The following is a 21,654-nucleotide window of genomic DNA, read 5'->3' as shown; positions in this document are numbered from 1 at the left end:
CAAAATATGGCTTGCAGGAACCGTTATTCCAAAATCTCATACCCCACCTTTAACTGCATGATCTTGATGAAGCAGTGGAGATTCAAATTACTGCACACAACAAATGTTAGGGAAAAATCTTTAAAAAAAAATTTATCATCTCCAACCATCCATCATCTGTAACCACTCATCCTGTGCAGGGTCACAGGCAAGCTGGAGCCTATCCCAGCTGACTATGGGTGAGAGGCGGGATACACCCTGGACAAGTCGCCAGGTCATCGCAGGGCTGACACAGAGACACAGACAACCATTCACACTCACATTCGCACCTACGGTCAATTTAGAGCCACCAGTTAGCTGAACCTGCAGACACGGGGAGGCCTCTGTTGGCCACTGGGCTCGAACCCAGAACCTTCTTGCTGTGAAGACAGTGATAACCACTACACCACCGTGCCATGTGCATACACACACACACAATATTATATATGAGAGAGAGTGGATGGACATGCGCTCATTTGTAACGTTTTTCTGTATTTTGACTATTTTCTTCATTATAGAACAACACTGAAGATGTCAAAACTACACAATAACACATGAAACATTTCCGGAATTACGTGGCAAACAAAAGTGTTAAAGAAAAACAAAACATGCTTCATATTTTGGATTCTTCAGCATAGCCAGCGTTTACCTTGATGATGCTTTGCACACTATCAGCAATATCTTAACCAGCTTCATGAGATAATCACCTGGAATGCTTTTCAATTAACAGCTGCCTCGTCAAAAGTTAATTAGTGCAATTTCTTGCCGCCTTAATGTGTTTGATCTCAAACAGTAAATAGCCCTATTCCACAACTGTAGTAATCCATATTAATGTCAAGAACGGCTCAGCTAAGTAAAGAGAAATGACATCCATCATTACTTTAAGACATGGTGGCTTTTAGTTCATAAAAAAAAATAAAAAAAAAATACTGAATTAGAAGGCATGCCCAAACTTTTGACCGATACTGTGCATAAATTCACCGATATATTTAATTACCAGACATTTAAATCCTTGAACCTCAAATAAGTCGGAGTCACTGAGAACAGCTCGGCCCTTCACTGGTCCTGAACACACAGGAATCAAAAGCAGGGCACGGAAAGTTCTGGATCAGTAACTATACCATGCCGGTGGAAAAACAATACAAGCTGGTATGGACAGTCCTAAAATAGCCAGCTTAACCCCCCCTGACAAAAAATAAACAAACAAACAAACAAACAAACAAACCCACACCACAACCCTGCCTGTACCTGCTCCAGTTTGGCGTACCAGGATCGGTAAGCCTTATTGCCAAAGCGTGATGGCTGGTCCACTGGTGGTGTCTCATCTATCCAACGATCCAAAGTTCCCAACAGAGACAGCACCTTTTCTACTGTCTGAAAAGGACACAGGACAGGAGGAAGTGAGACTCTCTCTCTAGGTGCAGCGAGACAGCGGTGTGATAACCAATTGAAAGTGTACCTCTGAAACAGGATAGTCACACGTGAGCTTCTTCCCCTTCACCCCCTCATTCAGAGTCAGAACGAATCCCATGTAGTCAGCATACGCCTGCACAGCCGACACAGAGACAAAGTTCAGTGCGAATCGTCTCCCCGTTATCCCAAACCGCAGCTCATCAGCCTGGACGTGTGTGGGGTTTGATGTTTATTACCTCGCCCCGGGACGGAGTCCACCAGAGGGCGAGGTATTGTTTTCAGTAAGGCTTCTTTGTTTTTTGTGAACGATATTACGGGAAAACGGCTGGACCAATCTTCATGAAACTTTGAGGATAGATGGGCATTGGTCTCAAATAGAGCCTCTGACATTTTGAGGGTCATTTGGTCAAGGTTTTTGTGGCTACTGCTTCATCATGCTGTAAGAACGTAAGAATAACAATCGCGCACTACGGCATGTTCCGATTGGCTGAGAGCAGTACGGTGTGTTCCGATTGGCTGAGAGCAGTACGGCGTGTTCCGATTGGCTGAGAGCACTAAGCAGTACGGCGTGTTCCGATTGGCTGAGAGCACTAAGCAATACGGCGTGTTCCGATTGGCTGAGAGCACTAAGCAGTACGGCGTGTTCCGATTGGCTGAGAGCACCAAGCAGTACGGCGTGTTCCGATTGGCTGAGAGCACTAAGCAGTACGGCGTGTTCCGATTGGCTGAGAGCAGCAGAGAATCCGAACCATGTTTATTGCCCAAGTATGTTCACACACAAGGTCAAAATCAAGGTCAAGGTCACCAAAAAGGTCAAAATCTTTTTTTTCGTGATATCTTCCTTCATATTCATCATAAGTGCTACCGGGCGAGGTTTGTTTCGCCTGGCAACACTTGTTTCTATAGTTTTGCCGTACTGGAAGCTTTCAGCTCTCAGTGTAGCATTACACGAACACTTCCATCACCTGTTGAAACCCCAGCACTAAACTAACGCCACACACGGTCTTATGTGATTGACGGATTAATGTAAAGGAGTTTGAATCTCAATCAATCCACCTGAGATCGCTTCCATTTGCCCATGTCGGGCACCATGCTGATCTCCTTCCTCGGTACCATGAAGTTGAAGCTGGCAGGTAGGGGAGGTCCGTCATCTTCAGGAGACGCGCCTGAGACAACAGCAAAGCAAAAGCTACAGTTAGAGAGCGTACTTTAGACAAACTACAAGATGCAGGTCACTCTCAGAGAAAGCAATGAGAAGTTTGTACATCATACATCAAAAAACAAGTAGTGATTCAAGTGTAATGAATAGGGCTGTAACGATATGCGTATCGAAATCGCGATACACAGAGCCACGATCCGTATCGCGATACAAGAAGGCAGAATCACGGTACACCCTTTCAAACTTCTCCTCAGCCCCAAAACAGAGGTGCTTCCAAACTTCAATTTATGAATACTTTACTTTTTATTTAAATTACATTTTAAACTTACTTAAATTACTTTTATTTTTTTATATCTATTAGTAAGTCGCTTTTTCGCCGACCTGCGACAATCTTCTGCGAGTCGCGCAACGTCCACACTCGCCACTGGCAGAGCATTCATTTCTTTTAAGCGGTCGCCATTCTGGTTGCGACGCGGGGAGCGAATCTGTAAACAAGCAGCTCATTGGCTGGCTTGTGGCACACCTAGCCAATCACAATCACTTGACTGGAAAGGCATGCAGTGTTGCCAGATTGGGCAGGTTTAGGTACTTTTTGGCTGGTTTTGAACATATTTTGGGGTGGAAAACGTTAGCAATATCTGGCAACACTGAAGGCATGTCTGCTTGGGCGGAAGCCTTCTGCGGCAGTTACATTTTGACACGCGAGCAATGTTTCACCATAAAAATTCCGTAATTTCCATCTGTTTTCTGCGATCACAGAAAATCATTGGCCCTATGAGAGTGAGACAGTGAGAGAGCCACCCCCCAAAAAAAAATCTTAACGGATTTACACGATTTGGAAAAATGACTTTCAGAACCGAAAAAACCAGAGCTTCCGGCTCAACAGTATTATTTTGAGAAATAAAACAATATTTGGATATACATTTGTTCATTTTTGCATACATATTACTCATTCTCTGCAGTGGTCTGAATTATTTGTTATTAAATAGTTAATGTAAGTAAGTAAATGTTAATAAGTCAAATTTACTACTTTAAAAAAACATTTTTAAAAAAATCGTGGGCGTATCGAATTGTGGGTCAAAAATCGCGATACGAATTGAATCGTGAGTTGGGTGTATCGTTACCGCCCTAGTAATGAATGAACGAACTTCAGCCGTTCCTACTCCGTGACACCTTATTTACATCACACACACCTTGTTTACATGAAACACACGGTGATTTATGCAGCAGTGAGCCGATTATAACAAAGAATTTGGCAAACTAGAGAGTTATACAGGCACCGTGGAAAGAAGTCAACAGAGAGGGAAAAAGAAATGTCACTGAGAAGGAGTTGGAGGTAGAGCTAGTGTGGGAGATAGCTGCGGGGAAAGGAAAGGAGAAAGAGAGAGAGTTGTAAGTTATATCAGGGAGAACAGGCACTAACCTCACCCACAGGTAGTTATATCAGTTCTGTTTACAGCTACAGGTTCAACTGAATGCATACACCTTGAATTTTTTGAAAGTTATTATTCTTATTACCGCAGCAATATCTAAGACTTGCAGTGTATAATTTTCAAGGACACTGAAATGTCTTTACATCACACACATAGCTTTCATGTTTAGCTTCTTGAACTTCATAGAAATCTCACAAGTGCGTAAATATCATCGTTATTGCCAGAGATTTCAATGACCGCTCGATTTCCATTCACGATGCCATGATATGATTAGATCATATGATCATTATTTTTTCCCTGTCGCCTCGATTGTCTTTTTAACGAGAGCAGCTACAATTAATCATCAAGACCTTTTCAGATTTACCAATAAAAAACTATTTTACAAAAGGTGAGTTTCAGTTACAACATTTATTATTGGTTAATTAATCAACCAGAAGACCCCCCCCACGCTTTGATCTTGTCATCCGATGACAGCTCGTTACCGGAGACGGAATTTTTTTTAGCACGATCAGCAATTTGAGGAAAACCCGGACGTTCTCATCGCAGATAAGCATGGTGGAAAGATCATGGACACATTTTTACTGATCAAATTCATCGACATTTCATGATCTCCTTGTCAAAACCTACTGTGTTTCTTAGTCTTTCATTTGACGCGCGTTTGAGAAGTCACATGAGGTGTCGATAATAGTGATCACTTTCACCGGTGGCCACCATTATCGACACCCTGTGGAATTAAGGGACATTTACAACTGTTATGGATCGACCTTTGTGTAACATTGTTGAAGTAGATGAAGTCTCTCATCTCATCTCATTATCTGTAGCTGCTTTATCCTGTTCTACAGGGTCACAGGCAAGCTGGAGCCTATCCCAGCTGACTACGGGCGAAAGGCAGGGTACACCCTGGACAAGTCGCCAGGTCATTGAAGGGCGTACATGAAGTACTTTTTAAAAAAATAATAAAAAAGCGTTGTGATTTATAATAATTTTTTTCTGATTCATAACAGATTGGAATGTTTATATACAGTATTTGGAATCCTATTGCAATAAATAGAATTAGACCAGAATTAAGATTCCTAGCATATAAAAAAAATTACATGCTTGAAATTATTCAAATTTTTCTATTCCATTCAGAATTTTTTTTTCCACAGTTTGTTGTAAATATCTACCACATATTACAATATCAGTAGACATTTTATATTTTGGTTCGAGGAATGACATGCGACCTTTGACCTGGATTTTCATGTGGCGACAATGTCAATTACCTGTTGAGGTTTACTGGTAAACTACACAACTAGAAATTAAAACAAACAACAACGAATGATTAACAAAATGTGATCTACAAAAATACTTAGAAAGTGGGGAAAAAAAAAAAAGATGACAGGTTAAACATTATCAGACCATTTGTTTACAAACATTAGAATTACTTCATTTACATAAGCACCCACATCCATATATTTATGTAAACTATACCGTACGAAAGAAAAGCTTATGTAAAAATTTTTTAAATAAAAACTGTTTTGTTAACTTAACACCACATACCGATTTTTTTTCTTTTATAAATAATCATCTGGATGTCAATAACTGTGGACAAAGGTGTCAATAACTGTGGACAAAAGGTGTCATAATTGTGGAACAGTGTCGATAACCGTGGACAAAGGTGTCCATAATTGTGGAACGGTGTCAATAACTGTGGACAAAAGTGTCGATAATTGTGGAACAGTGTTGATAACTGTAGTAGACAAAGGTGTCAATAATTGTGGAACGGTGTCAATAACTGTAGACAAAGGTGTCGATAACTGTGGAACGGTGTCGATAACTGTGGACAAAGGTGTCAATAACCGTAGACAAGGGCGTCGATAATTGTGGACTGGTGTCGATAACTGTAGACAAAGGTGTCAATAACTGTGGAACGGTGTCGATAACCGTGGAACGATGTCAATAACTGTAGACAAAGGTGTCGATAATTGTGGAACAGTGTTGATAACTGTGGACAAAGGTGTCGATAATTGTGGATCAGTGTTGATAACTGTAGACAAAGGTGTCAATAATTGTGGAACAGTGTCGATAACTGTAGACAAAGGTGTCGATAACTGTGGAACGGTGTCGATAACCGTGGACAAGGGCGTCGATAACTGTGGACAAGGGCGTCGATAACTGTGGAACGGTGGCGATAACCGTGGACAAGGGCGTCGATAACTGTGGACTGGTGTCGATAACTGTGGAACGGTGGCGATAATTGTGGACAAGGGTGTCAATAATTGTGGAACAGTGTCGATAACCGTGGGCAAAGGCGTCGATAATTGTGTAACGGTGTCGATAACTGTGGACAAAGGTGTCAATAATTGTGGAATGGTGTCGATAACTGTGGACAAAGGTGTCAATAACTGTGGACAAAGGTGTCGATAATTGTGGAACGGTGTCGATAACTGTGGACAAAGGTGTCAATAATTGTGGAACGGTGCCGATAACTGTGGACAAAGGTGTCGATAATTGTGGAACGGTGTTGATAACTGTGGACAAAGGTGTCGATAATTGTGGAACGGTGCCGATAACTGTGGACAAAGGTGTCGATACTTGTGGAACGGTGTCAATAACTGTAGACAAAGGTGTCGATAATTGTGGAACAGTGTCGATAACTGTGGACAAAGGTGTCGATAATTGTGGAACGGTGTTGATAACTGTAGACAAAGGTGTCAATAATTGTGGAACGGTGTCGATAACTGTAGACAAAGGTGTCGATAACCGTGGACAAGGGCGTCGATACTTGTGGAACGGTGTCAATAACTGTAGACAAAGGTGTCCATAATTGTGGAACAGTATCGATAACTGTGGACAAAGGTGTTGATAATTGTGGAACAGTGTTAACTGTAGACAAAGGTGTCAATAATTGTGGAACAGTGTCGATAACCGTGGACAAAGGTGTTGATAATTGTGGAACTGTGTCGATAACTGTGGACAAAAGTGTCGATAATTGTGGAATGGTGTCGATAACTGTGGACAAAGGTGTCGATAATTGTGGAACGGTGTCGATAACCGTGGACAAAGGTGTCGATAATTGTGGAACAGTGTCGATAACTGTAGGCAAAGGTGTCAATAATTGTGGAACGGTGTCGATAACTGTGGACAAAGGTGTCAATAACTGTGGAACGGCATCGATAACTGTGGACAAAGGTGTCAATAACTGTGGAACGGCATCGATAACTGTGGACAAAGGTGTCAATAACTGTGGAACGTGTCGATAACTGTGGACAAAGGTGTCAATAATTGTGGAACGTGTCGATAACTGTGGACAAAGGTGTCAATAATTGTGGAACGTGTCGATAACTGGACAAAGGTGTCAATAACTGTGGAATGGTGTCACGTGATCTGATGCTAAGCCTGGTGCACACGGGTGATTTTCCATTGCTTGGTCATTGCTTTTTGACACAAGCGAAAAATTGCTTCGTGTGCACGAATATCTGCGACTGCGATTTTTTGTTGCTTGCGACAGATTGCAGGTATCAAGCATGCTTGATATTCTGTGACAAAAAATAAATAAAATAATCATCAGCAGTCACTGACTTGTTGCAGAGATATCGCCACGTGTGTGTCTTTGCGATAACGAAGCGATCGCCTCCAAAGGCTAAGCCAATCCCCGCCTGTGAGGTAGTCACGTGACTTGCATCCCCCTCCCCAAATCGCAGATAACATACACGCAGCTACCTGAGAGAGGAAACTTAAGTCGAAAAATCGCAACGATGTGCACCATGATTAATTTTTTTTTCCAAACGACTCTGAATCGATACACAACGAGTCATCATGATTTTTAATGCATGTAGAGCGGCGACAAAAAAAAAAAAGATTCAGAGTCTTTTTTTCAAGCGTCTCTGAATCGGGAATCGCCTTTTTTTTCCCAGTGCAAGTTTGAGTAATTATTCATGCATAACTTACGTATTGAAAGTCTTTTCTACTTTTGCAATGGCCAAAAGATCGTTAAGGTGTCGATAATTGTAGCCGCCGCTTGACATGCATTAAAACTCATGATGACTCGTTATGCATCGATTCAGAGTCGTTTGGTGAAAAAAATCATCATGACTCATATAAAAAAAAGTCGAATCTTTTTCCTTTTGGGACCTAAAATGGTGAACAAACAGGCAATAAAAAGTTTCTTATTTAATGACAGACAAGCGCCTTGCACAAATATCCGTTTAATTCTGCTTCAGCAACCAGAAATATTTTATTAACTCATTAAATATTAACTGTTCATATAAAATCTATCCGAATCTCACGACTCCACAGTGGTGCTGAGAACACAAACCCATTAGTTCATTTTGTGCGCGCGAGAGCAACTTCCTCCTGCTGAATGTGACAAAATTAAAAACAGCCATCTTAAATTTTCTTGTGGTATTTACACTGCAGCCTACCGAGGTAAACATAAAACTTCCGTGCAATATTATTAAACAACGTTAACAAATACAGCGCCTTAAACTTCATTGTTAATAATGCGCTAACCAGCTACGAATGTTTATTTTTCTCCCACCTGCATCCATAAAAATCCCGCCTCCTCCGCTAGGATTGGCTAAGAAGATTCCCTTTCCCCTGTTCCGATTGGCTATAACTTCAGCACACTTTTAGATTGGACTAATGATTGCAGGCGTGACCTTTATAAGCCAATCGTAGCTCAGGAGGCGGGATATGTCGGAACACCGGTGGACGGAAAAACAACGCTAACTAGATATATAAACTAGCTTGCTAGTTAGCGACACACTCGATGAACTTGCATGAGGCGTAGTGATTAAAATCCCCTTTTTGAAACGCAGATATAATCTGCTTGCAACGAAACATGTACTGAATATTAATTACTCCGTATACAAACGTAAACACGGAAATTCAGAATGATGTTCTTCAGGATGCCAGTGTTATTTCATTAAAATTACCTGCCTGCTTCTCGGTGTCCGCCATATTTACTGATGGCGAAATTTGACAACATGACCTTTAAACTTTAACCTCAGTATATCGTGGCGAAAACGATCAACATTAGACGTTCCTCCACCTTTTTTTTTTCGTTTAAAGCAATTTGTAAAATGTTGTATAGAATCATTTTTTAAAATAACAATAAAAATCTAACTAGAATAATACTACATTTATTTAAAAGTACTCCATGTGAGCTAAAAAAAAAACTATTATTTTGGGAAGCCAGTTCTGCTGACGTCACTGCAAATATTGAAGTCGACTCTGAATCTCGGAGTTGACTCCTTTCAATCAAGCTGATGACTTAAACTGTACTGTAGTTTTTCGCATTCATTATTTTCTTCTCATCTCATACGTTTTACTTGAGATTTCTCCAAAGTAAAACCAGGCTGGTGTTTGTGTTCTAGAGAGAAGTTTTCATGCAGTGACCATGGAATAAATCTGAATGAAGCTTTAGAGTCGACGCTCGATTTCGAAAGTCGAAGAACCGAGTCTTTTTAGGATTGGCTCACTGACGTCCCTAGCGGTTCACTGCAGTAGTGCAGCACTTTCTGAGAAGCTTGTGGTGTAGTGGATTTGTTTTGAGGGGCGTTTCAGTCAAATAACGTCTACAATGACTCTAATAGGGGTTTTGTGCAGGGCTATGGTGAGTGGATACAGCGGTCAGTTTCTGGTTATTCGAGTGAACAGACAGTTGTTAAACAAGTTGTGTTTGTTGTGAGGAAATCCGGAGCTGTTAGCTGCTCACTCGGTTCATTGCGGTCATTCGACTCTTTTGTCAATTACTAGTAGCTTAGCAACTTGGCTAGCTAGCTGCACGCGCGCTGTTATAGAGTAACACTAGTGCATCTAAAAAAAATTAGAATACCATGAAAAAGTTCCTTTTTTTCATAATTTTTAATTCAAAAAGGTAAACTTTCATATATTCTATGTTCATTACATGTAAAGTGAAATATTTAAAGCCTTTTTTGTTTTAATTTTGATGATTATGGCTTATAGCTCATGAAAATCAGAAATCCAGTATCTCAAATTATGAGAATATTCCCTAAGATCAATCAAAAAAAGGATTTACAATACAGAAATGTCCAACTTCTGAAAAGTATATTCATTTATACACTCAATACTTGGTTGGGGCTCCTTTACCTTGAATTACTGTATCAATGCGGTGTGGCATGGAGGTGATCAGTCTGTGGCACTGCTGAGGTGTTATTGAAGCCCAGGTTGCTTTGATAGTGGCCTTCAGCGTATCTGTATTTTTGAGTCGGATGTTTCTCATCTTCCTCTTGACAATATCCCATAGATTCTCTATGGGGTTCAGGTCAGGCAAGTTGGCTGGCCAATCAAACACAGTAATATCATGGTCAGCAAACCATTTGGTAGTAGTTTTGGCACTGTGGGTAGGTGCTAAGTCCTGCTGGAAAAGGAAATCAGCATCTCCAAAAAGCTCGTCAGCAGATGGAAGCATCAGGGATGAGAGTTTTCCGCTTTTTCTGAGTAAAAATCGACCTTTTTTATATTATGCCAAATCTGTTGAGATTTTTTTTTTTCATTTATTGAGGGGGGTTGGGGTATGTTCCTTCGTGATACTCGAGCGTAATTCATTCCTACGATGATGTTACATGTTTACATTTTCGCCATCTTTAGTCTCGCTAAGTCTCGCGGTAGAATACGTGTTATCTACAATGTAATTGGCCAAAACATTGCTGGCGAGAGCATGATAGCCAATCATAAGTTCTTACAAGAGTGTGGGAGAGAACAAAAGCCAATCATAACAGTTCTTACAAAAGTACCCGCATCTGTTCTATTTTATCGAAACTTGCACATGTTACATCATCACCGCCCTTCAAAAATACGTTTCTCTTTCGTATCGGCTTTTTTACTCAAAATGCCGAATACAATTGACAAGCGAGACGAAGCAAAGGTACGTGAAATCAATGCTGGTATAAAAAACAGAGGACTGACAAGCTCTTGTCTTTAGCCAAAAAGCTGAAGAAGAAGTCGAAATGATCAAATGAAAATGAGAAGTGACTGTGAACTATAAATAATTGTATAAAGTGTACATAGACGTTATCCCATAAACTTAGCATTCATTTGATTTAGTACATTGAACATGTATATGATAGTCAGTAAATCTGAATTAATGCTGACAGTTTTGAAAACTTAAATATTTCAAAAGACTTTTTGAAGAAATCATATGCAACTAATGAGGACATGGGGAGAAAAGGTCAGTCACCCTAAAATTTTATTTAATATATGAACATTTTGATAATTAATAAAACTTAAGTTTAATGTGAATTTAGTTTGTCGTTTTTGTTGATCATGAATTATAACCATACCCTTGAATGTAGAATGTGATTTTATCTTGAATTCAAACAATACTCCTATTGATTTGAAACATACAGTTGTGCTCATAAGTTTACATATCCTGGCAGAATCTATGATTCTTTGACCATTTTTCAGAGAATATGAATGATAAAACAAAAACCTCTTTTCCACTCATGCTTAGTGTTTGGGTGAAACCATTTATTGTCAAACGACTGTGTTTTCTCTTTTTAAATCATAATGACAACACAAACTACCCAAATGACCCTGATCAAAAGTTCATGTACCCTGGTGATTTTGGCCTGATAACATGCACAGAAGTTGACACAAATGGGTTTGAATGGCTACTAAAGGTAACGTCCTCACCTGTGATCTGTTTGCTTGTAATCAGTGTGTGTGCATAAAAGCTGAGGGAGTTTCTGGGATCCAGACAGACTCTCACATCTTTCATCCAGCCACTGACGTTTCTGGATTCTGAGTCATGGGGAAAGCAAAAGAATTGTCAACGGATCTACGGGAAAAGGTAGTTGAACTGTGTAAAACAGGAAAGGGATACAAAAAGATATCCAAGGAATTGATAATGCCAGTCAGCAGTGTTCAAACTGTGATTAACAAATGGAAAATCAGGGGCTCTGTTAAAACCAAGCAAATGCCACAAAGTATCTCGCCTACAATACGCCAAACAGCACAGAGACGAGCCTCAAAACTTCTGGAACAAGGTAATTTGGAGTGATGAGACCAAAATTGAACTTTTTGGCCACAACCATAAACGTTACATTTGGAGAGGTGTCAACAAAGCCTATGATGAAAGGAACACCATTCCTACTGTAAAGCACGGAGGTGGATCGCTGATGTTTTGGGGATGTGTGAGCTACAAAGGCACAGGAAACTTGGTCAAAGTTGAAGGAAAGATGAATGCAGCACGTTGTCAGCAAATACTGCAGGCAAATTTGCACTCATCAGCCTGGAAGCTGCGCATGGGACGTACTTGGACGTTCCAACATGACAACGATCCAAAACACAAGGCCAAGTGGACCTGTCATTGGCTACAGCAGAACAAAGTGAAGGTTCTGGAGTGGCCATCTCAGTCTCCTGACCTCAATATCATTGAGCCACTCTGGGGAGATCTCAAGCGCGCAGTTCATGCAAGACAGCCCAGGAATTTACAGGAACTGGAGGCTTTTTGCCAAGAAGAATGGGCAGCTTTACCATCTGAGAAAATAAAGAGCCTCATCTACAACTACCACAAAAGACTTCAGGCTGTCATTGATGTTAGAGGGGGCAATACACGGTATTAAGAACTGGGGTATGTAAACTTTTGATCAGGGTCATTTGGATGTTTTTTGTTGTCATTATGACTTAAAAATAGAAAACACAGTTGTTTATCAATAAATGGCTTCACCCAACCACTAACTGTGAGTGGGGAAAAAAGTTTTTGTGCTATCATTCATATTCTCTGAAAAAAGGCCAAGAAAGCAAAAATTCTGCCAGGGTATGTAAACTTATGAGCACAACTGTATTTTCATGTAAATATATAAAAAAGACAACAGATTTTTTTTATCTACTACAGCTCAGATTGCAGGACAAGTGGTTTGTAAGGCCTTATTTTTCAAAATTTTCCGGGGGGGCATCTTGAAGTCGCCGCCACCCCACCCCCCATTGGCTTCGGGCGCCATCTTGTTTTCTGCTTTTTTTTATGACCACCCACTCTCATCCCTGAAGCATGAAGTGCTCTAAAATCTCCTGGTAGATGGCTGTGTTGACTTTGGACTTGATAAAATCCAGTGGACCAACACCAGCAGATGACATGGCACCCCAAATCATCACAGACTGTGGAAACTTCACACTGGGCTTCAAACACCTTGGATTCTGTGCCTCTCCACTCTTCCTCCAGACTCTAGAACCGTGATTTCCAAAATGTACTTTCATCTGAAAAGAGGACTTTGGACCACTGAGCAACAGTCCATTTCTTTCTCTCCTTAGCCCTTCTGACATTGTCTCTGGCTCAGGAGTAGCTTGATATTAGGAATGCGAAAGTTGTATCCCCTTTCTTGAAGATGTCTGTTCATGATGGGTCTTGATACACTGACACCAGCCTCAGTCCACTCCTTGTGAAGCTCTCCCAAGTTCTTGAATCAACTTTTCTTGACGATCCTCTCAAGACTGCGGCCATCCCTGTTGCTTGTGCACCTTTTCCAGCCACCCTTTTCAGCAATGACCTTTTGTGGCTTACCCTCTTTGTGGAGGGCATCAGTGATCATCTTCTGGACAACAGTCAAGTCAGCAGTCTTCCCCATGATTGTGGTTGCGTGTACTGAACTAGACCGAGAGATACACTGTGTTCATACTGTTTTACTCAAACTCAAAATGAAATATTCTAATATTTTGAGATGGGTTTTTTTATGTTTTTGTACTGTATGCCATACTGATTAAAATAGAAAAAGGCTTGAAACGTTTTAGTTTATGTGTAATGAGTCTATAATATATAACATTTTCACTTTCTTAAATAACTGATGGAAAATATTGAACTTTTTCACAATATTCTAATTTTTTGAGAGGCACTAGTAGTTCAGGTTGACATTATTTATTCCGGCGAACAAATAACCCTTTGGGACTGAGGGGTTCGTGAGAATTATGGCCCTTTTCCACTACCCTTTTTCAGCTCGCTTCAGCTCACTTCAGCCCGACACGGCTCGCGTTTCGACTACCAAAAACCAGCACGACTCAGCTCGTTTCAGCCCTGCTTAGCCCCTAAAACTCGCACCGTTTTGGAGTGGGGCTGAAGCGAGCCAAGCCGTGCCGAGTGAGGTTGGGGGCGTGAGCAGACACTCCCCTGTGCACTGATTGGTGAGGAGGCGTGTCCTCACATGCCCACACACGCCCCGCGAGCGCGCTGGGATCTGTAAACACCGCAAACCCGGAAGAATAATAATTATGAATTACGAGAATTTCTGAAGCCTTATGCGCCTCGCCTCATCTATACGCTCTTGCCAGTATCTGTCCGCGTTGTCAGTGACAACAAGCCACAGCACCAAGACCAGCAACACTAACGACTCCATGTCCTCCATGTTTATTGTTTATTATCCGGGTCGTGAGACTACTGCTTAAAAGATCATACAGAGCATCGTGGACGAGTTCGCGGAGCGCAAGGCTCGTCGTATGCCCTTCAAATAATGCGCGCAGTAGGGTATTGATGTTTTATTATGAGCCATGTACAGTATGTCGCCTAATGTTTTTTTGTTTCTGAGTTACATGTTCGTTTGAAGGACTTAATGTACAAAATAACATAGTTGCACCCCGTAGTGTTGAAATTGGTAAACACAGTGCATTCAGTGAGGTTTGCACCGCCCTCCTTTTATTTCTGTCTCTTCCTGTCACCGTTGCAACCTCTGAGCGCTCATTCGTATGCCCTTCAAATAATGTGCGCAGTATAGGCTATTGATGTTTTATTATGAGCCATGTACAGTATCCTAATGTTTTTTGTTTGAGTTACATGTTCGTTTGAAGGACTTGATGTACTAAATAACATAGTTGCACCCGGTAGTGTTGAAATTGGTAAACACCGCAGTTGTGGACATTTTGTAGCCTAAAATGATGTTATGATAAGCTTTAATAAAGGGCCCGGTCATTTGCCCCGCCCCCGGCCCGGCTCTGACTTGTTCCGCCACTGTCACTGATGTCACTGTTTGCGCTGCTTAACGACATCACGTGAAGTCCACCCACTTTCGCTAACTCCACCCAATGTGTCCACCCACTTCCAGCCAGCACGGTTCAGCGCGGTTGTAGTCGAAATGCAACTCCAACAGCCCCGCTCAGCCCGACTCAGCTCGACTCGGCACGGCACGGCTCAGCCGCGTTTGTAGTGGAAAAGCGGCATTAGACTACAGGGTTGATTACTGATAGAACAGATGTTGGGGGGTTAGTCATACTAGTCTGTAGTTGGAGTCTATAATATAAATCACTTGCCTGTAAAATCTAACAAATGAGTTGAGCAGAACAGCTGTTTAGTTCTGACATGTGTTTTTATCTCCACAGGTGAGCTTCAGGTTTACACTGTAACTGCATACTTACCAACTTCTCAAAATTCTCATGGGGGAGAAAAGTGCATGAACGACCTTTTCAATCGGACGAGGCTGTGATGCACAGTTGAAACGATAAAAACAGTGGATCCCAATTAATTGTAAACCATTTCAGATTTATACAATTAAAGAGTTTTTGAATTGCTGATATTGTTCTATCAGTTACTCTCGGTTATGGGATTCATGTATCAGGCATGAGAGAGCTCAGAGTGAACCATCTGAAATAATACTCTTGTCTTGAATTTTAATCTAATAGCAATGAAAGGGAAGCCTTAAATCAGATTTTGAGCTGAAAAATCTCATGCCTGAATATTGTATACATACACAGACAATAACACAAGCGATGCTTTAGAAGAATGTTTATCATTTCTTAAAATAGTCACAGTGAATGAAAGTATTATTGGATTGCATCAAATGTGTTTTCCTTCTGTAAGCTCATGTAAAAATACAGAGAACTGTAATATCATATAGAAATGAAATTTTAATAAGATTTAACCAAAATAATAACAACTCAGGTGGTGTAGTGGTTAGCACTGTCGCCTCACAGCAAGAAGGTCCGGGTTCGAGCCCCGTGGCCAGTGAGGGCCTTTCTGTGCGGAGTTTGCATGTTCTCCCCGTGTCCGTGTTGGTTTCCTCCGGGTGCTCCGGTTTCCCCCACAGTCCAAAGACATGCAGGTTAGGTTAACTGGTGACTCTAAATTGACCGTAGGTGTGAATGTGAATGGTTGTCTGTGTCTATGTTACCCCTTTTCCACCAATTCAGTTCCAGGGCTGGTTGGGGCCAGTGCTGGTGCTGGTTCACAACTCGTTCAACTTGCGAGCCAGCTGAGAACCAGTTTGCTTTTCCATAGCTCACAGCGCTAAGGGGAGCCACGTCATTACGTCGCTGTATACGTCAGTTACGTCGCTACATTTGCATAAACCTTGGCGCGAATATCGAAGCAAAAACAACACGGAAGAAGCAGCAGCAACAACAATAATAATGGATGACTTCGCGTTTGTACAGCTGCTGCTTCTCGTCGCTTAAAAATGGCGATCTTTCACGGTCTTGTTATTGTTGTTGGTCTTAACAACTCCACCCCCCCCCGCTGACGTAAACGGCTCTTTCCTCTGGCCCAGCAGAGAGTTGGTGCTAGCCTGGAACCGTTTTTTCTGGCCCCAGAGCCAGTTCTTTGTCAGTGGAAACAGAAAACCCGGTTCCAAACTAAGCACTGGCCCCGAACCAGCCCTGGAACTGCTTTGGTGGAAAAGGGGCATGGGTCAGTCCTGTGATGACCTGGCGACTTGTCCAGAGTGTACCCCGCCTTTCGCCCGTAGTCAGCTGGGATAGGCTCCAGCTTGCCTGCGACCCTGTAGAACAGGATAAAGCGTCTAGAGATGATGAGATGAGTAACAACTCCAATTAAATAAATACTGCACTGTTTTAGTACTACTAAAATGCATCTCTCTCACTAAACACTTTCCAACAGAATTTTAAAAAAGCACTAGAAATCCTATCAAAATCCTATCAGAATGCATCAAAGGAATTTGCTCATTTGCAAATTTTGACTAAAAGTTTTCAAACAAAATTTAAAAACGGCACTATAAATACGACCATACTATCAAAATCTCATCTCATCTCATCATCTCTAGCCGCTTTATCCTGTTCTACAGGGTCGCAGGCAAGCTGGAGCCTATCCCAGCTGACTACGGGCGAAAGGCGGGGTACACCCTGGACAAGTCGCCAGGTCATCACAGGGTTGACACATAGACACAGACAACCATTCACACTCACATTCACACATACGGTCAATTTAGAGTCACCAGTTAACCTAACCTGCATGTCTTTGGACTGTGGGGGAAACCGGAGCACCCGGAGGAAACCCACACGGACACGGAGAGAACATGCAAACTCCACACAGAAAGGCCCTCGCTGGCCACGGGGCTCGAACCCGGACCTTCTTGCTGTGAGGCGACAGCGCTAACCACTACACCACCATGCCGCCCGACTATCAAAATATACTCCACAAAGAAATTCACTCGAATGCAACATTCTAGTCCGACCAAAATACACTCACTAGTAATCTTTCACTTAAAACCTCAAAACTCGATCAAAATCAATCACTTTCCAGATAATTCACTTGTAAACTTTCATTTAAAACTTTCAAACATAAATTCAAAATGGCACTAAGACACGACCACACTATTCAAATACACTCATCAAACAAATTCTCTGTCATGCAAAATTTCACTCAACACTTTAGAAGTTGTACAGTTTGTTTCTGAAATGGTATGGAAGACTAGTTTAATGTCCATTATATTCTGATTTAAGGTATCTTTACCTTAAAATGTGTAACTGGCTGGTCGAACATTTGCTTATCCATGGAAATTCATTCTCTCATGCAACCTGGTATTTGCATTCATATTTTTGCCGTTTGGTATTGGGTTTAGTGGCCATGATGAATGACCGCTTGTAAAAAATGTCGGACAGCCTGGGTGAATCCTACATTACGGAAGTGACTGTCGTTCTGCTCGTTGATTGGTTAAAAATCAGTTGACGTCAGCAGTGTTTCTCATACGATTCTGATTGGACATAATCAGGAGTATTTTTAACTTGGCGGTAGGGATTTCCCAAAACCGGGAGATTATCCAGTTTTTAACAAATACGATCAGGAGGCGGGAGACGGAGGCTAAAATCGGGAGCCTCCCGCCGAAATCAGTTGGGTTGGCAAGTATGTGGTTGTGATTCTGTGAGTTGTTTTTTAAGTCAAGTCTTGAAACCGTTTCTTCCTCATGTCGTCTCAGGGAGTTTTCCCTTGCCACTGTCACCTCTGGCTTGCTCATTAAGGAACTGAATCCACATCTGGATTTCTGTCAAGTAGAAGTCCACCGAAATTGAATCGACTTGAGTATACAGACGTCCATGTTTACACTAGGAGTTAATCCGCATCTCCCATAACCCGGTACAGGACGGAACAGTACTGTTACGTATTTTAATGTGGTGTCACATATTTTCTTGTATTTGCCTTCTGGGTTTTTATATGCTGTTCCGTCCTGCAATACCAATTTTGTGATGTACATTTCCATAATTAAATTTCTATAATCTTACCTTTTTTTGTTCCAGTTTCACCAAGACATCCATCACGTCCACCATTTTATTAATCGGTACTTGCATAGATGAACCCATCCCGTCACGTATGATGAATAAAGTTAGAAGAAAAACAAAACATATTGTTTAGTTGTTTTGTCAAAACATTATAACTTTATTTATTCATCTATTTTGCAATTTCTTGCCTCTACCTCTATCTTTTCGTTTCAAGTTCTTATCTTTTTTTGATAGTGAATATAACGCTAATACCGTACAATGTGATGGGATATAATAATACCTGATAATCAAAGAATACATGACAGTGATACGTGTTGGAGACACCGAGTTAATCCTATCTTGCCTATTCTGTCACAACCTAGAATCAGAATCAGAATCGAGTTTATTCCTAATTCTGTTTTCACATACAAGGAATTTGCTTTGGATGTTGGTGCTGGAATAGTTAAGGTAAAATAAATTTAAAAAAAAAAGACAAAAGTAGTTATAATAATCAAATTTAAAAAAAAAAAGAAGATTCTCAAATATTTGAAAAGTGGACATAATTAAAGGGTATTGTTTCGAAAGGGGTTGTCCTTTTGTGATATCGAGGTTCTTTTTCAGTTTCTTGAACAGATGTTACACTCTGCCAGTCTGTCTTTACAGTTTTGCATCCCGTTGTTTCTTTTGCAGACAAAGGCTAGCATGGCCAAACCATCCTGCCTGGTGAAGCCGGTGTCCTTGACTAAGATACCCGGTCGTTACCTGGCTCATCAGGAGTCTCTGCCGAAGTTGCCAGTGCCTGCCCTGAAACAGACATGTGACCGCTACCTGGCCACTCTGGAGCCCATAGTGGAGACTGAGGACCTGAACCACACACGCAGGCTCATGGAGGAGTTCCAGCAGCCTGGCGGAGTGGGAGACACACTACAGAAAAGCCTGGAGAGGAGGGCAAGCAAGCTGGAAAACTGGGTATAATAGCTATTAACGTTAGTAGCACGTGTCCTGGAAAAGTACAGGATCATGTTTTGGGGAAAAGTGTGGATGGTCTGTTAGGAGAAGAATCAAAGCACTAAGGGTGTTTCTCAATGTCAAAGATGCTTCCTTGCAGGGCTTGACATTAACTTTTAAACCCAGGGTTTTTTCTAGAAAAATTTAGTATGAGGGAGCTCACCATGGCGAGGGAGCGAAGCGGGGGGGACAGCGCTCGAAACTAACGGTGTCCTGACGCCCCGGGGACCATAAAAAATGTCATCGGGACACAAAATGATCATATCTGGGACAATCCCGGGACAATGGAAAAAAAAATAGATCTAGAAAAAAAGTTCTACATTAATATTATTTACAAAGCCGTAACACATACGTAGACATTCACCTAATTTGTCAATTTTAATTTTAAAACGTTAACAGCGAAAAATACATAGTAGCTACACTTTCGATGCACCTGCATCCGTAGGCTACAGAGCAGCGCATTCTGTTCGAGAATCTTCGGCCGGAGTCCGCATTATATGGACTTGGAATGGAATTGCTACCGCACACGCTGCGCCGACTCTTGCCAGAACAAAAATGCTTAAGTGGTTGAAGTGGACCGACCGCGGGGAAGAAACTGAAAGCCCAGACATAACGTCTCCGGGACCTTCAGGATCCAAAGTGTCATCGCCTGGTCTGCAGGCAACGCGAGCAACTGAATGAACTTGATGAACACTGTTAGACACGTTATAAAATACAACAGGAATGATGTGGATGATATTGACGGAAGATACCGTTCAACAGAATAAGTGAGTTTTCTTGGTGTCTTTCTAGTTCAGAAAGTTTAGTCAGTCAGCAGCACAACTAGGCTCGGACCTGGCACTATGCTGATGTTGCTAACATTTGCACCCACGTTTCGGCAGCGAAAGTTCATAAAATGGGTAACGGAAAGTTCATAAAAATGGATAACGGTAATGGATAACGGAAAGTTCATAAAAATGGATAACGGTCTCATCTCATTATCTGTAGCCGCTTTATCCTGTTCTACAGGGTCGCAGGCAAGCTGGAGCCTATCCCAGCTGACTACGGGCGAAAGGCGGGGTACACCCTGGACAAGTCGCCAGGTCATCACAGGGCTATGGATAACGGTAATGGTGAAAATTATAAGTTGGCCTTATAAGTGCCAACAGATATTCAAGGTATAAGTAGATGAAATGAACATAAAAGGGGTCTTATTTTCAACTAAAGTGTACTGCAGATGTAGGGAGTTGAAACATTTTCTGAATGAGCTAGTTGGCCCCTTTAAATAAACGGGTATCTATTCATACAGTGAGATCGCCAAAGTTTAATAAACTGAAAATGCAATAACTGTAATTTTGAAGTAGATGATGTATAGGGCATGTGTCGCTTGTGTCTTGTGACTTATTGTAAAAATGATATAAAGGGTTCAAAATCGCATAGTTACAAATATAATAGTAACTTCATATGATAATATTAACCACTGGTTATTTCAGAGAGGAAAAAAATGGGGACACTATTGCTTCCATTCGGGACAGTACAACACAGAATTCGGGACCACTGGGGGACACAAAGAAAAAAAATTAATTTCGAGCCCTGGGGGGGATGGTGCCGGTTGTCCGTCCCCCCGCCGTGCGAAGCCTTTGAAAAATTGAGGCTCCAATGGGACATTCTGAGGCTCTCTGAGAGGGAAATTGTAACAAATTGTCTGTCAACATTGAAAAAGAAGTAATCTTCTTCTGCCCCGGACAGTCTTTGGCTTTCTTCCGTTTCGTGCCGCGGGATGACATCTTTAAATGCCCAAGTGTCAACAAAAACAACTCGCGAACTACTTCTGTCAAAAGTTCCCACGCCGGTGGGTGAAAGGTCATTCAGTCTCGAGAAATCTCGCTCTACAAGTCAGCTGACCTTGTATGTAACCCATGTCAAATCTCGCGAGAGCAGCCGCGACAAGTAAACAACTAAACAACATGGCGCCTCAGTCTGGAAAACGCCAATTCGGATTGTTTTTGCACCGTCTGGCGGTGTATCTACTATGATTGGAATATTTTTGGAGCAATTATAACGTATTTGATGATCAGACACATTGTCACGTGGTGTTGCTGGGATGTTTTCACGGAGTCGGTAAGGGGGCGCACGCCGAGAGTAAGAGGGCGCAGCGCCCCTGTTCCCCCGTTTAGACGAAAGCCTGAAACCCCCTTGCCCTGGTGGGCAAGTGGGGGTTAATTTCCA

At 41.7% G+C, this 21,654-nt stretch overlaps 2 protein-coding genes across 4 annotated transcripts in view; one reads left to right on the top strand and one right to left on the bottom strand.

Annotated features, from left to right (window-relative positions):
- The window catches only part of ptpa (protein phosphatase 2 phosphatase activator), a 54,647-nt gene extending 44,509 nt beyond the window's left edge, over positions 1 to 10,138 (bottom strand). The window contains exons 1-4 of one of the 2 annotated variants that reach the window (XM_060912558.1): positions 10,117 to 10,138; positions 2,488 to 2,597; positions 1,478 to 1,564; positions 1,267 to 1,392 (exon numbers count right to left, since the gene is read on the bottom strand). In XM_060912558.1, coding sequence (XP_060768541.1) covers positions 1,267 to 1,392; positions 1,478 to 1,564; positions 2,488 to 2,547 — 273 coding nt within the window. In that variant the 5' untranslated portion in view covers positions 2,548 to 2,597; positions 10,117 to 10,138. Of the gene's footprint in view, positions 1 to 1,266; positions 1,393 to 1,477; positions 1,565 to 2,487; positions 2,598 to 8,939; positions 8,983 to 10,116 lie in introns of those variants that run through there. The other variant, XM_060912559.1, reaches the window with a different exon arrangement.
- Positions 9,523 to 21,654, top strand: part of crata (carnitine O-acetyltransferase a) — a 93,406-nt gene continuing 81,274 nt past the window's right edge. The window contains exons 1-3 of one of the 2 annotated variants that reach the window (XM_060912557.1): positions 9,544 to 9,619; positions 15,331 to 15,475; positions 19,129 to 19,407. In XM_060912557.1, the coding sequence (XP_060768540.1) occupies positions 19,141 to 19,407 (267 nt within the window). In that variant the 5' untranslated portion in view covers positions 9,544 to 9,619; positions 15,331 to 15,475; positions 19,129 to 19,140. Of the gene's footprint in view, positions 9,620 to 15,330; positions 15,476 to 19,128; positions 19,408 to 21,654 lie in introns of both variants that reach the window. The other variant, XM_060912556.1, reaches the window with a different exon arrangement.

Source organism: Neoarius graeffei, chromosome 28 (genome assembly GCF_027579695.1).
Source record: "Neoarius graeffei isolate fNeoGra1 chromosome 28, fNeoGra1.pri, whole genome shotgun sequence".
Lineage (NCBI taxonomy): Eukaryota > Metazoa > Chordata > Actinopteri > Siluriformes > Ariidae > Neoarius > Neoarius graeffei.
The sequence above is the reverse complement of the archived record's forward strand: the minus strand, read 5'-3'. Positions and strand labels throughout refer to the sequence as shown.